At 23.2% G+C, this 16,410-nt stretch overlaps 2 protein-coding genes across 2 annotated transcripts in view; both read left to right on the plus strand.

Annotated features, from left to right (window-relative positions):
* Nucleotides 1–4,373: 4,373 nt before the first annotated feature.
* On the plus strand, nucleotides 4,374–11,420 carry LOC126897197 (very-long-chain 3-oxoacyl-CoA reductase-like). Its single transcript, XM_050670609.1, has 6 exons — nucleotides 4,374–4,702; nucleotides 5,557–5,603; nucleotides 7,415–7,490; nucleotides 7,556–7,896; nucleotides 9,303–9,518; nucleotides 11,067–11,420. Exons 1-6 carry the CDS (start codon nucleotides 4,537–4,539, stop codon nucleotides 11,178–11,180), a joined length of 960 nt encoding a protein of 319 aa, XP_050526566.1. The 5' UTR covers nucleotides 4,374–4,536; the 3' UTR covers nucleotides 11,181–11,420.
* Nucleotides 11,421–13,381: 1,961 nt separating this feature from the next.
* Nucleotides 13,382–16,410, plus strand: part of LOC126897198 (very-long-chain 3-oxoacyl-CoA reductase-B-like) — a 10,912-nt gene continuing 7,883 nt past the window's right edge. The window contains exons 1-3 of the mRNA XM_050670610.1: nucleotides 13,382–13,657; nucleotides 14,975–15,021; nucleotides 15,099–15,174. Of these exons, the coding sequence (XP_050526567.1) occupies nucleotides 13,516–13,657; nucleotides 14,975–15,021; nucleotides 15,099–15,174 (265 nt within the window). The 5' untranslated portion in view covers nucleotides 13,382–13,515. The remainder of the gene's footprint in view (nucleotides 13,658–14,974; nucleotides 15,022–15,098; nucleotides 15,175–16,410) is intronic.

Genomic DNA, 16,410 nt, shown 5'->3' on the forward strand with positions numbered 1-16,410 from the left:
TTTTTTTAGTTTTTACCGAATAATCCATAAAATAGTGTTTTTCCTTAAAAAATTATTGGAATAAAATTATAGATCTAGTTGTTTTACATAAATTAAGTTTTAACAGTTTTTCTTCTGAATCTATTAGTTTTCCTGAAAAATGTCAATATGCGTAATATTTTGTAAAATTGTCGAAATTGGCACATTTATGATTTTATCATATCTGATGAACCATATGTGATACAACCTAATGTTTTATACAAAAATTGTTTAAAATTAAATTTTACAAAATATATTTAATAAGTAAAAATTTCACTGTATCAATCGTTTCACTAATATTAATTTATTCTAAGTATCCCTTAATTATCTTTTTATTATAATTAGGCGTACTTAATAAAAATTTTAGGTAGAGCTATTCGAATATTTTTTAAAATTAAATAAATAAATATTTCATAGTTTATGCTGAAAATATACTATTAGGTTGCATAAAAAACTAATCGAATAGTTATTCGATAGTTTTAAAATACTCGAAAATGACCATTACAAATCATAATACATAACTTATATGCCTTTAATTAATTAATTTATAATATATAAAATAATTATTTTTATTTAAAATTAATTATGCCTAACGCTAAATTATTTTGTTATTTAACTTTATTATTATTAAATTTGATCATTATTAGTCTATTTAAGTTTTTAATAATTTTTATTATAAAAATAATTCATGAGCAAAACTGAAAAACAGGTTCTATTATAATAACGCAAAAAAACCAGAACGAGTAGTATGTTTTACACAAACTTATTCCTGTTTCAAGGGGCTGGAAACGTGTAGTCAGTATTAATTATCATTTTATTAAAATGGAACAATGACGTTGTGCCTCATGCAAATATTGTTTATACCAGTTGACTGCAATTATTGTATATATTCTTATCACGTGACCAGTTTATCGTGCTAGATAAAATATATTGACGGCCAAGGTTGAGAATATTTTTCAAAGTATAAATTATATAACAAAAATTTAATTAGTGATTAATAAAAATAGATGATTACCAACACCATTTTACTTAATAATAATTTTTATTGACGTAGGTATAAAATATTAGTACAGATTAAGGATCCAGTAAATTTTTCAAGAATTTTCAAAGGAAAAACTTTAAAAAATAGCATCCAGCATAGTGGGATTATAATTAAACTAATAAAGATTTAAATTTAATGGTATGTAAAATTACTATAAAAAACGTTTTTATGCCAATGAGCATGAAAATAATTTTACATTAAAGGAATGGTTAAGTGGAAAAAATTAACAAAGAATAAATTTGAATACAAATATTTGTCATTTTATACTTTAAGATAAATTTTCTTAATTTTAGGGAGTTATTTTTTAATAGGAGAGATAAGCCACTACTACTCACCCATCATCTATAATGACGTAAACTTTAATTTTAAAATTAAAGAAAATACAATAGAAATTTATTTGATGCAATGTCCTTCAGGGTAGTTGGTTTATTGTTAATTTTTTTTAATCTAAAAAATTATAATAAAATATAAAAAAATAACTTTATTCTGAGGAATTCGAATCATAAATCCGTTTTAGCTATCTTAAATATAAATATTGTATCATACCTAAAAATTAAAAATATAAAACTAAAATTATTATAGTTTATAATTTTTTTTATGTAAATGCTAAAAGGTTTAATTGATTTCAGTTTATAGGAAGACGTTGCACATTTAAATAAATTTAAATTGTATTAATTTATTATCAAAAAAATATTTTGAAATTAATTATGTGTAATGGAAGGTTTTTTAAATATATTTGATAAACATTTGTAAGTTTTAAAATTTCCTGTAGTTTTATGTATTTTTCGTTAATACTATAAATTTACATCTTATTTGTCTTAGCTATCAAAATAGAAGCCAATAACCAAACTTCACAGAAAGGAACTGTCGTTTAACATTTTAATATTTTTTAGAGCATTGTATAACATTGTATAGCATTGTATAAGGAAAACGAGTTGTTCCATTCTGCTTCATGTTCCACTAATCAGTATTTGCATAAAGAAATTTGAAAAGTCCTCGATACAGAAACGTAAATGAAATACAAATTGATAGAAGAACTCCATCCTCACTAACTTAATACAGATTATATTATCACTAATTGTGTTTACATTTAAAATTAAACAAATTTACACTACTTTTTATTCTATTGATTAACTCAAATAGCTTGTAATCAGAATCGGTTTTAGGCATGATCGAAATTTGCGAGGGTTAAGGACATGAAAATTGCGATGTTTCATGATATTTGAATAGTTAATAAGGTTTCTTTTCAGTCGCTATTTCAACATAAATGTTATACATTTTTTCACAGGGTACCAAAATAATGCTTACACCAGACACTAAAAGGCCTTTTAGTCTTCTACCAGGTTAAGGTCTTTATTAATTATTTAAAAAAAAAGTAAATTATAACTTAAAAAAAAATTACATTTATGGGCTACGTTGAAAATGTTTTGTTTATACTTGTCTCTAATAAAAATTTCAAAATAGCCATTTTTTTATATATTTTTTTTCAAAAAATTTTGGTGGATCGATAATAACTTAAGGATGGATATTTAAGCATGTCAATAAATAAAGTGTTTATATAGCGCGGTTGTATATCTAATCTATTTATAATGAATACTCTGCCCCGCTACATACTCATTTTATGTAATAAAAGAACTTTAACTCAATAAGTACTTATCCTAAGTTTTAAACGAAATTTTTTGTAAAAAATAGCTGTTTTTAAAAAATTAATATATATTTTTTTTTCTTAGAAAAAAATAAAAAATATGCTTTTAACGTAGTTAAAACTGTAAGTATTATTTTAATAATAATAATGCAAAACATTCACTGGATCAATAGTTGTTAAAGATGTCAAAACCTGGTCGGACAGCCTCTATAACTAATTGTGTATAACAAGTAATGCTGTCCTTAAGCCTTTTAGTGCTTGGTATAAGCATTAATTTGACACCTTGTCAAAAAATGTATGACATTTTTGTTGAATTAGCGACTAAAATGTCATAAAAACTTTTGGGAATATGAAACATCATAATTTTCTTTGAAAAATTGTTTATTTATAAATAGTTTAAAAATAATGTTGAGTACATCAATTCGAGCAGAGCAAGAAAACTTTTATGGTTTTTTGAACTTAAGCACCCTCAAACTCAAAACACTATTTGTGTCTATGTCTAAAAGTTATTTACAATTCGGTACAAAATGAAAAAATATTTTTTAGCTAATATTTCCTGAAGAGCCTCTCATGATTCTACTATCGCAATGATTAAGTAAATTCATGTCACACAAATTTATAGTTGGTTTAATAAATTGCTGACGTGTAAATTTTCTAATGTAGAGCGTTATTTTTGCAATGTAAGTAGTTAACATATAAAAATACAAACATTTTGTTCGGAATTACAATTTATTTTTGCGTGTCATATTACAGGCTATATTTTTTCAAATAGTCAGTTTCCGAGATAAAAGTTCTTGAGAACTTTTTCAATGGACTAACTCTAAGTGAAGTGTTCAATGAATACATTTTTCAATTAATGATTATTAATAATTTTTAGGCATTTAATTTATTGTTTTGTTGTTAAAATATTATTATTATTTAATAATTTAAATAAATCATTTTTTAGGTAAAATGTATGGCTTTATTCGTAGACCATCATGCAACATATTATTTAATATTATTTTATTTTATAATTAGTAGCATTAACATGCTAACGTTGTTCGATGCGTTTACGATAAGATTTCTTTATGTTATTGCACTCTTATTAGAAAACTATTTCAAAGAATTTTCTACTTAATCTAATGCAATAATTTTATACACATTGCAGCACTAGTAAGATTTATTTATATATAAACTTTTGTATATAAGTACAAATAATATTACACTCAGTGGTGTTCTCAAAGGTTTATCTTAAGGGGATATGCTATACAGAAGAAATTTGTTTCTATTTCTTTCAAAATACTTCCTTACTATATATTCATTTATAGGGTTTTTTGTCCCTCATATCCCGCCGTCAGAACACTCATGATTATACTTATACTCTAGCACCTTACTTCATGTATGTAATAGTGTAACTTATGAAATAGAAATGTTTATCGTATAATTAAAACTTAATTGAAATAAAAATAAAATGTCTTAATAAATAAATATGTATATTATTTATAATAAATAAAAATGTATATGATAAAAATGTTCAAATTAATTAACACGTTTTTTTATAGTACAGTAATTAGTTAAATATTTCGCTATTAGTGTATTCTTGAGAAAAAGTTTAAACTGTAAGAAACAGTACTGCGCGCGCACATTGACTGCTAAACGAACACTAGTTATCGGTATATACGGACCGGTCGATTCGAATCCATGTTAAATGGCGTAAGTTAACCAACGACTGCGGCAAAGTGTTGGCTGTTAGTAATTTATTTTCGTTTTATTTTTATCTAACATTCCTTGTATCTGTTTTCTTTTTATATAGTAATTTTGATTAAATAATAAAACACTTTATTCTTCCAAAATGTCATTTTTATATTCTACGACGACTATTGAAAAGGTCGGCATTTTTTTTATTAGTGTACTCATTCTAAAGGTATCGCGGGCAGTATTAAAATTTACTTATCAAAATGTTCTCGCTCCTTCGCTCAATATGAATGTGAATTTTAAGAAAAGTGGCAAATGGGCAGGTGAAGTACTATTTTGAAATTATTAACTGTAACAGAATTGTTAATTTTTATATAGACAACCGTCACTAGTTTGAATATTATTATTAACAATTTCATTAAAAATGATTATAAGATGTTGAAATATATATATGTTTTTTTTTAAATTTAAAAACAACCAACCTGTATAAAATAACTGGGCGAATAATTTTCTATTTAAATAATTTTCTATTTATATTGTAAAATGGGAAATTAAATATGGGCATCACAAAACTCTAAAAATTATAGAACTTATTATTCAGAACATTTTAAAATTTCATAAGGCCTGAATAAGTAGACTTGCGTGTAACATAAGTTAAAAAATATATTTTTTTAAATAATTTATTAAATAATATAAAAATATTAATTCTTTAAAATATTAAATATCTGATAGTACTATAATGTTTACTGTTTGTAAATTTAAAGTACATATTATACAATATTACTTTTCTTGTACTATAGGGGCAATTTGGGGAGTTCTAGAAATATTTTTATCAAGGGAGAAGTTAAGTTAGATCTCCTCAACAATTTAATAAAATTCCACCTATGCTTATTAGCTAAATTACAATTAGTTATAAATATAACGTATTTATTACATGATATAACATTAATATAAAATTAACACTAATTTAGTTATAGTTTGTAAAGTTGCAATATTATCATTTTTAATTTTATTATAGATATTTTCTAATTATATTTTAATTAAATATAATTACTCGTTGAATTAAAATAATTATAATAATGTTAGATTTCAAATAAAATTTGTTTCTTATTTAAAAAATAATCTTTACTGAATTTTATATTTTTTAAATTATTTTAATTTAAATATTTTATGTTAGTGGTAACTGGTGCTACAGATGGATTAGGAAAAGCATACGCAGAACAGGTAATTTTAAAAATCAAACTTAAATTAATTTAAAATGACTTATTACATAAAAGTACTTTTAGTACAGGTGCTTTTAATTAGTTATTCTAACGAAATACTATAAGATTTGTTTTATTTCTTTTAAGTAATGCCGTGAATTGAAATATTGTATCAACGATCATCCAATTTTAAATATTTTAACTATTAATTCAGTGCAATAGATTAAATAAAATAAGAGCCTAGAATGGTATTTTTATTTTAAAACACTTTCCTTTACAATTATGTAGTAATGTCACAATTATCATAGGTGTAAATCGTACATCCTATGCTTAACCTTCTAAAATGTTTAAAAATTACATGTATTATTACAAAAAAATATTTTATAGGAATTGAAAAAAAATAAGAATTTCAAAATGATTAAATGACTTCAAATTATTATAGAAAAATGTTTTTAATGAAAGGTTAAATTTTTATGCACAATTTTTTTTTGTTTAGTAAAAAATATCGCCGATTGTTAACCAAATTCATATTTTTATTAATTGTTGTTTTCACATGAAGTTTGATAATATTTTTATAAATTTTGGGATTTTGATCATAGATTCAGATTATTCGTTAAACTAATAAATATAAATGAAGATTATTTTTCAATCTTACACTGTAGGGAAGTGCATGCTTACAAAAGTTACTTTATATTTTATGCACAATAAGGGATCACTATTAGAATTGTCCTAGAATACAATATATTTCAAGGTCGAATTTGGAGAATGAAGTGTTAAAAAAAAGATTTAGTCATAATCATTATAGTAGAGTTTTTATTTGGGATTGAATTTCTATTTAGACAAAGTTGTCTAAACATGATAAATTATTACTTATTCGCTTAATATGGGCTTATTTTATTAAAATAACTAAGTAATAAGTTGATTATTTTTCGAGGACTTATGTAAAACGATGGAAATAAAAAATATCAATCGACTGTAGTAAATTATACACTTTTTTAGATAATTACTACATATTTTATAATGAAAGCATATTTTTGTATACTTAATTTTTAGGAAATATAAAGAGTATGTAATGATTTATTTATACAATAAAACATTTGCATTTCAAGTAATTAATATATATATATATATTAATTTACATTTTTGGTTTCGATTCGGAGCTGAGAATGTTTTTATTTGTGTCTATCTTTGCAAATTTTTAACTCTCACTAGACCGATTTTGTTAGTCTATGCGTTAAGAGAAATTATTTTACATTTAGTTAAATCAAAGAGCACCAAAAAATATAAAAATTCTTAATTTTCGAATTTAAGAAAGATATCTTAAAGTACGCTACTGTAAAAAATGGCATTTTCAAAAAAATAATTCTGTATTTATAAATTGTTACAACTTTTTTTTAAAAATTGATCCTAATGAAGTTATAATAGAATATACTATTTTTCTTATGATATGCTGTTTATGAAAATCTGTTGGAAAACATTAGTACAAGCGTTTAAAAAAGACTACCCGTGTATTTAAAACAACATTTTCAATTTTTGAAAATAATCTGGAACGTCTAAAAACTTTTAACCTTTATAAAATTAAAGCTTTTAAAGTATACTACAAAATTAAAAAAAATGTTGTCCAAAGATTGTTCTACTTTGAGCAATCGGTCGTCAAAATAAGAAAAACATTTTATTTTAAAATTTTAAAATGTTTTGGGACTCCATGTGTTTTTTTTTAATATTATTAAAAAAAAGTTTGATTTCGGTTGATACAATCTTTGGTTAGTTTTTATTAAGTTATATTAACTTATAAATAATTTCTTTATGTAATTTATACGATGATTAATATAGCTTGCTAATAAAGGATTGAGTGTAGTTCTAATCAGTAGGACTAAGTCAAAATTGGAAGAAACAGCTAAAACTATAAGTGAGTTTACATTAATAAATAATTATTTCTATAGAAATAACATTAAATCACTTATTCTTAATTAGATGAAAAATACGGTGTAGAAACAAAAATTGTCGAAGCAGATTTCACTGATGATGGATCCGAAATGTACGCCCACATTTCCAAAGAATTATTTGGAATGGATATTGGCGTATTGGTAAACAACGTTGGACTTTCATATCCTAATCCTGAATATTTTTTAAACATTGAAACTAGCGATCCTATGTTTGATAATATTGTCAAATGCAACATAGTTTCCGCATTGAACATGTGCCGTATAGTAATGCCCGGCATGGTAGAACGTCGTCGTGGAGTCGTTATAAATATATCATCTACTGCAGCTCAGATCCCTTGCCCCCTACTGACTGTATACGGAGCATCCAAGGTGAATAATTTTAAATATATCATACATGTTAATTAAATAAAATATTTAATTCCATATTTACTCGACTGCAACTGAACATTTTTTAGTATTCTTCTTCTTTTTTCTCGCCTTAATCCCAACTACTTGTGGTCGGCCACCCTTATCCTAAATTTACACTTAAACTAAACATTTTTATTAATATATTAATATGTCACAATATTTATTTTAGAAGCTACAATGGTAATGTTATTATTTTAAACATATCTAGTATAAATATCAAAAATCAATTAAAATTAATTATTTGTTTTTAACTTATTTTAGTAGTGTTTTTTCCTAATTACTAAGGTAGTCACAATTATTAACAAAGATGCACATTTAATCTAATCACATTTTAAATCTAAGTATATCTAAACAATCTCATTACGCGTGACTGATTTCAAATATATTACGTTGTATTAGTGTGGTATTAACATCTAATTATATTATAAGTCATAATTATTAGTATATTCGATAGAATCAACGTCACAAATTATAATGGTAGAATAATAATGACAAAAATACCTATTAAGGGTGTTAATTTATTCGCAGAATTTTAGAAAACGTAATATATATTTTTTAGGTGCATAATGTTTATTTATATGAAATTTATGCAATATAATATTTCAGAAATTATAGTATATCTTCTATAATATTATAAACAAATGATATTATCATTGGTTTAAGGGAAATGAGATTTTAATAGGAAAAAATTTTGTTATATTTATAACAAAATAATACAATATAAACAATACATATGTTGATAACAATATAAAGCTTTTATGAAAATTTTTTTAAATAATCTTGAGTTCTTCTTTCCATAGGATCAAATACATTTATATGTAGATTACTTAGATAAAATTATGAACATTTTCAAATAGTATACTTGAAATTTTGTGATTACATGCTTTAGAAAACTTTGCCTATAAATAATGATTGATACTTATTTATTTATAATTTTCTAAATTCAAAAAAAAAAAAAATAAGAATTATTTCAAATTTTGATATTTTAATAGTAACTATTGAAATATACAAAATTTGAGAAATACAAAAAAGAATTATTGCTTTTTATGTAACATAAGGAACATAAAAAGTATAATTATGTAAAATTTTTACGAAATTTTTCGTAGAAAAACAATTAAAGAATGTTATTTCAAGACAAAAATAGTTTTCTAACTCCTATTTGATTTTATATAACCTTTTAATAATAAATTGTAACTATTTTGTTTTATATTTAAGTTTTTCTATATTACTAATAACATTAAAATATTGTTATGAATTAATCAATACAATTTTGACATACATACATAATTATTATATTAATAAAGAAATTAATTATTGAATTTTCTAACAATAACTTTATAGACAAAGAAATATTATATATCTTTCAGAAATTTGTTCAAAAATTAAGTGAAGAACTTAACACAGAATATAAAAGTTCTGGTATTACTGTTCAATGTGTTATTCCCGGATATGTTGCAACAAAAATGAGTAAAATCAGTAAACCAACATGGATGGCACCTACTCCAGAAAAGTTTGTCAAATCAGCTCTTCAAACAACTGGTATTGAATGTGTTACGACGGGATATCTACCACATACTTTAATGGCAAGTTTTTTATTTATTTTTTATAATCACTTAGATATTAAAAATGCATATTAATTTTATTATTTTTTAAGATATTTAAAATAGTCACTTGCCCCTTTTTAAACTGCTTATTCTAATGAATTATGTTTTGAACCCTTTTAGCGCTAAACTTGAAAATATAGTAACGTTAAAAAGTCAAACGCAAAAAAAATTATTAACGTTTTAATATTAAGAACATAAAACATAAACTTTGTATAATGTTTAAACGTTAACGTTATAATAGATTTAAACGTCAACAGAAAAACAATTTTTTAACCTGACTTCTGATTTATACATTAAAACTTTGTCATAAAGTGAAAAAGTAACTTAATTTTTATTTTCATTTTCTCCGTGAGTTAAATATATAGTTGATTCAAACACGTTCCAAACTGAATTGAACTCTCTACGTGTTTTGCTAGTTGCTGACCAATCTATTGAGGAAGGACGACTCCGGCGAAATTTTACCTTTCTATCTGTGTTATTATACACCATCGCAAACAGGGTCAATGTCAATGCAACGAGAGAGTCCATAAAATCGTTTCGTGTATATTTTAATAGCCGGACCATGAATAGTAATCGTAAAATTACTTTACGAAATCTATTTTTATAAATATATTTATACCGTATGAGTTCTGAAATTATATCAAAAAATGATTGGTTTATATTTGGGAATTATGTACTGTAGCAATTAGATTAATTTATAACAGGAAATACAATAACATAAAAATTTAAAGGAAGATATTTGATTCGTATGGTTGTATTTCTCTTATTTAGATCTAAAAACGCAAATACTATTTAAAAGAACTTTTAAAAGTTGCGAAAAATTATTATATATTAATGTTACTGTCATAAAGTGACAGCTCTAAAAATATTAATATTTTCTAATAAAGTTATAACTTTATTTAAGTTATATTGTTTAAGATATTAATTAAAAATTTTCCAGTTTCAAACATTTTATAGTACACATATTATTTGATAACTTTGAATATATAAATAGTTATATTTAATGACATATTTATTATTTTTCGATTTTCTTTACAAAAAAATGTATAAGATACTATTTTCATTGTTCCAAAAAATTATTTTTTTTGGTCAATTTAAAGTTTTTGTATTTTTTATATTTATGTAACTAGTTTATTATCTTAAACAAATTTCAGACTTATTTTTAAACCTTCAATTTAACTTTTTTATTTCTATTAATTATTAAAACCTAACCCCTAAGCCAATACGTGGCACTACATTTTTAGATTTAACAAATAAAAACAAATTTATGATAAAACGTATAAATATGTTACATTTAGTCAAAATTACGTGTATAAATTATATACTTCTTTAATACTACTTATCACAAAATATTGTGATTGATTTAAAATTTTTAAACAATACTAAAGCAGCAGTAAAGATATCACACAAACGTGAAAATTCATTTATAATGATCGTACAATTGGCTTATTAATGACATAGGTGTCTGACAGTTATTAAATTGTTAGTTAAGAAATAGTTTACAATTATTATTTATTTTAATTTCAGGTGAACTTCATTAATATTGTTAATATGGTGTCTCAGTCTTTTATAGCAAGTATTATTATGAAGAATATGTTAAATATTCGTGCTCGAGCTTTAAGAAAAGCAAATCTTAAATAGACTTGGTTTGATCTCTGTTTGCTTTTATGCAAAGTATTTTTACTTAACTATTAGTAAAATTTTTTTTTTTTAATATTTAAATTAAATTGCAACTTATGTTGTTAAATATTAAGTACGTTTAATATACTTGTTAAATAATCTGTTGTAAGTAGAAACGATGTATTGATGTATGATCATATTTAAATAAAGAAAATAAATTTTGTAAACGACATATGTAATTAAATACATATGTATTGATTATATATTTTATTGTATGTAGTAAATTGTAGAAATAAATATCTAACAACAGATCTTGTTTAGATCTGTTGTTACACCTCTCATTGAGACACCTCTCATCAGAATTAAATTCATAGGCGGATTTAGGGAACATAATTTGGAAGGGCCTGATAGTAATTTACACATTTAATAAATATTTTTAAACATTATTAACAATTTTCTTATTTTTCTTGGCCGACCTCAAGTAGTTGGGATAAGGCGAGGGAAAAGATGAAGACAAATAATTTTCTTATTTTTTTTTTTGGGAAAGAGGCATAGCTCCTAAAGCCCCCTAATTCTGCCTATGGTTTAACCAAAACTGAAATATTTCTTCTAGATTGTAAGTTCTAGGAAATCTTTGTTTGGACTAATTTTTGTAATTAAAAAATTTCAAAAGTAGTCTAAATTGTACATTAACTTATTATGAATTTACACGAAAAATTGTAATGAGTGCATAGACGCAAATAGGGTGGGGTTAGGGGGCCTTAGTGCCCTTATAATTACCCTAGGTTTTCTACTGTTCAATAGATTAAACCTATTTATTTTTTTATTGTTCTTGCATTATACACACAGCTACTGTTTATCAGTTAATAATGAATATCGTAGAATGTAGTAAAAAAAAGTATAAATGAAGTCTTAAAATAATATTAGCTTCTATCGTAATATAAAGTATAACCGTGGACTGTGTATTTTATACATAGGCCATCTTCTGCAATGATAAGACATGGCTTCACTTAAATATATTACAAGAAAGATTCAGCAGTTTAACGATATTTTTATCAAAAAGATATAAAAATTAATGTAACGTCTGTTTTAAATACTTTTGCGTTGTCTAATAAACGAATAAATTTAACATTGTAAAAATTAATTATTTAGTTAAAATATAATACTTTTTACGTTATAAATACAGTACATAAATACTTCAGTGTTTATGTGTTCTTTGTAGTCATTGAACAATGATTATAGTATAATCTACTCTAATATCACAAAATATTTTGTGCATAATTTTTGTAGTTGAAATGTTATAATATATATATATATTATATAAAAAAATTTTTGTTACTTGATATCGAGGGTAGCGAGATAAATTTGTCTCGACTTAAGTTCTCAAATCTCAAATACAATTGACGCTTATGAATGAATGAATACTTTTAAATTATTTCCACAAGAAAAATATTAAAAACTAGTATATCTCGTTTTCTCTACTGTAATAAAATTAATTATTAATAAAATAAATTTTAATATTTTCCAATATAACGTGACTAGATGAAAAAAAAAAGACTTATTTTTTTGGTTTTCAGTAAAATCACTATTATATATGATAGGGGTTGGGAGGTAAATTGGGACTCCCAATTTTCACACTCTTCCTATTTTTTAAGGTAACTATCACTATTAGTTATCCCGTAATAAAAAATAGTATTTAATTTTTAAAATATGTTTTTAAACATTATTCGACTTTATAGTGGTTTTTTATACAAAAATTGTTTTTTACTTGCTGTTGTTAGGAATATGCTTTAATACGTTGATATATAAAAAAAATAAACCTGATATAGAATGATTTACACAAAAATAGGATAATAAAGAGTACATCTGGTCACCCTAATGTATGATATTTTTTTAAATTTTTTGTTCAGTATACTTTTGATCAATACTGTTAAGGTCATACCTCACTTAAATCTTGTAACAAAAAGTCATAAATAAGTAATTAGAATAATTAATTATTAATTTATTCACTTGGTCAATTTACTGTCTTAACAAGTAATGAGGTCAATACATAATTTGAACTAGTAGTAGCTAATACTATTATAAAAATATTCTGTTAACAATAGTTTATGAATTCATTTTGGTAAATATTATTATACATGTCAACTACAATTCTAATAAACGATAATATAACATTTTTTATTTTAGCNTTCATTTTGGTAAATATTATTATACATGTCAACTACAATTCTAATAAACGATAATATAACATTTTTTATTTTAGCGGACTATACAAAAATAAAACATTTTTATTTCAAATTTAATAAGTGTAATAATTAATTAATTTAAATAAATTTTAACTTTAAAAGTCAACCTAATGAATACTACCGAATTAATAGGAATATTTTTTATCGGCGTAATCCTTTTTAATATATTGAGATTACTATACATTCAGTTCTTAGCTCCATACTTATATTATAATTATGTTGATAATTTGTTTAAAGCTGGAAAATGGGCAGGTAAATTACATATATTCAACAAATGATAATATTTAAAAACATATTTAGTATCATATACTTTGTCAAAGGTGCCCATAAAATAATATTCACAAGAGGCAAAATTTCTGATTATATTTTTCTTTTGCTTATCATTATAAGTTAATATATTTACATTATACATAATAATAATTATAATTTTTATTAAAAACGCCCAAATGGCAAAAGTTGATTTTAGTCATTGTATATACATACCATATTTTATACATATATACATATGATGTATATATGTACATACATCATATTTTAAAAACGCTAGAATTGTAAGGCCTCCAAAAAACCTAAAAATCCTGAAGGTTTGGTACAGTGCACCACCAGAAAATTCATTAATCCGCTAATTACATGATTACACTAGTATTATATAACGTGCATTTAGTGCAGTAATAATTAAGGAAGATATTGAATTAAAGTTCAGATAATGAAAATAAATGGGGTCATAATAAATGAATTGAACATACATTTTTTAAGGCCTGTTATTATTTTTAATTAAACCAAGAATAATTTCTAGATACTTAACGATTAATATTTTTCAAATTTTATAAGTATTTTCTGAATATTCTTAGATGAAAAATGTTTACAAATACTATATTTATTTACATTTACTACATTGCATCTAATACTAATATTCTTGAATATCGTACCAAAAAACATTTAAATATTTAAACAAAAAAAAAATTATATGTGATATTTTAAACTATTCTAACAGTAAAAATGATAATATGTACTTCAAATTTAAATATAATTTATGAAAAGAAAAATTGTTGGATTAACGCTTTTTGATGAATTTTCATTTTGTATTTTAGGGTAACTCGTTTAGTAATCGAACAAATAAGAGTTTATTGAACTTCAAAAATATATAAAAGATATATTACTACAAATTAACTTCTAATACTTGGTTATAAAATCAATAATTTCATATATTCTTAAATTTTAACACTTAACGATATCAAATAATAAACAAATCGATTAGATTTAATTTAAAAAATCCCAAGAAGGACCTATAATTGAATGAAATTTTAATTGCTCGTTGTATAATTATTTGTTAATATAAATGTTTTAAATTTTCTTATTTAAGTCATGTATCACATAATAACAAAATATCATTATTATGATGATTAAGAGTTAATAATAAAAATAATATTAATGATATTAATTTATGAACAAGGTGTTCAGTAACATGACTAGTTACTCTACTAGCTTTTACTATTAAATATAGATAACAATTTGATTGCGAAAACTCAATTTCATTTACTTATTAAAAAAAAATATTTATTTATATAGTTGTTACTGGATCAACAGACGGAATTGGAAAAGCATATGCTGAACAAGTGCTGATTTTATTAAGATGAATATTACTTTTAAATTTAATGTATTGATAAGGAAAATTGAATATTTATTTTTTTAGCTGGCGAGTAAAGGAATGGATATAGTCCTTATCAGTAGAAGTAAAACTAAGTTAGAAAATGTATCTAGTTGTATTAGTAAGTAAATAATCACATAACATTTTTTAATCACTAAATAAACATATTTCGAGTTTTATGAAATATCTGAAATTATGATTTTGTTAATGATTGTATACTAGGGTGTCTCTTATTTTGATCATTTTTGTAAAATCTTGCTACAAGGATTTTTCTTTTTCTTTGGGATAAAAAAAAATAATGTTCAAATTTTTGGGGCATAATCTTAGTTTTTTATTATACCGTCAGCGATTGAATTTATTTCATTCAAATATGTTAAATTTATATTTGCGTGAAATTGACCACATTTTACTACATTAACACCTTAAGCATACGCAAAGTGTTTTTGAGCATAATTTTAAGTTGACTTAAAGCCCGTAAAATTTCCCATCAATCGACATATATTTTATATTTTTGTGTTTTTTCTCAACTTTCAAAATAAATTTGAAAAATAAATAAATTTCAATGTCTTTTAAATAAGAAAGTTTCAATAAATGACGGGCACAGTAAAAAATCAATATATGGAACCAAAATTTTGGAAATCATTTTTTTTATCCCAAAAAAATAAATAAATAAAAACAATTTGGAGTATGGTTTTACGAAAAATACCAAAATAAGAAATACTCTAATATATACCTATAAGAATATAAACATAGAATATTTATAAGAAATTTGTTGAACACATAAACCCTCATCCCATTATTTTTAATTTAATATAATTATATAAATCAAAAACGTAGTAAGGGGGTTTAAAACCTCCTTGTATATGATAAATATAAACTTCAAATACACAAACTTGTCAACATTTTATTGCAGAGAACATTAAGAAGTATTTTTTTTAATGTTTAGATATTTGAAAATAAAAGAAAGTGACTTCAATTATTTTTTAGACTCTTAATGCTGGTTGGGATATCTGGGAAATGTATCGTTCTTTAATTAGTGATTTTAAGTAGTCACAAAAAATATGACAACCTTACTATACATAAAATGTACTTAAGATCTAAAAAATTTTGTACAAAATAAATCATTTTTAAGGAAAACTTCCAAAATTAATTTTTAAAAAATTTTTGGGAAAATATTTTTAAGAGTAGAGTTTTTTTTATTGGAATTGCGTTTTTTTTTTAAATAATAATATTTGGGTTGATAGTGTAGAACACTAATCAATTTGTTTTAGCTTCGATGCGAAGCGGAGAAGGTATTAATTTTACTATGATGTGTTTTTTTTTTTAATTTTACTATGATGTGTTTTTTTTTTTTTTT

Source organism: Daktulosphaira vitifoliae, unplaced genomic scaffold, assembly GCF_025091365.1.
Source record: "Daktulosphaira vitifoliae isolate Bord-2020 unplaced genomic scaffold, ASM2509136v1 Scaffold_2, whole genome shotgun sequence".
Lineage (NCBI taxonomy): Eukaryota > Metazoa > Arthropoda > Insecta > Hemiptera > Phylloxeridae > Daktulosphaira > Daktulosphaira vitifoliae.

What these genes read in the sequence shown, in the direction of transcription:
- LOC126897197 (XM_050670609.1), top strand. Translation starts at nt 4,537, where the DNA reads ATGTCATTTTTATATTCTACGACGACTATTGAAAAGGTCGGCATTTTT. An exon ending in GAAAAGCATACGCAGAACAG is followed by an intron (nt 5,604 to 7,414) that starts GTAATTTTAAAA and finishes TGATTAATATAG; the next exon opens with CTTGCTAATAAAGGATTGAG. An exon ending in ATCTACCACATACTTTAATG is followed by an intron (nt 9,519 to 11,066) that starts GCAAGTTTTTTA and finishes TTTTAATTTCAG; the next exon opens with GTGAACTTCATTAATATTGT.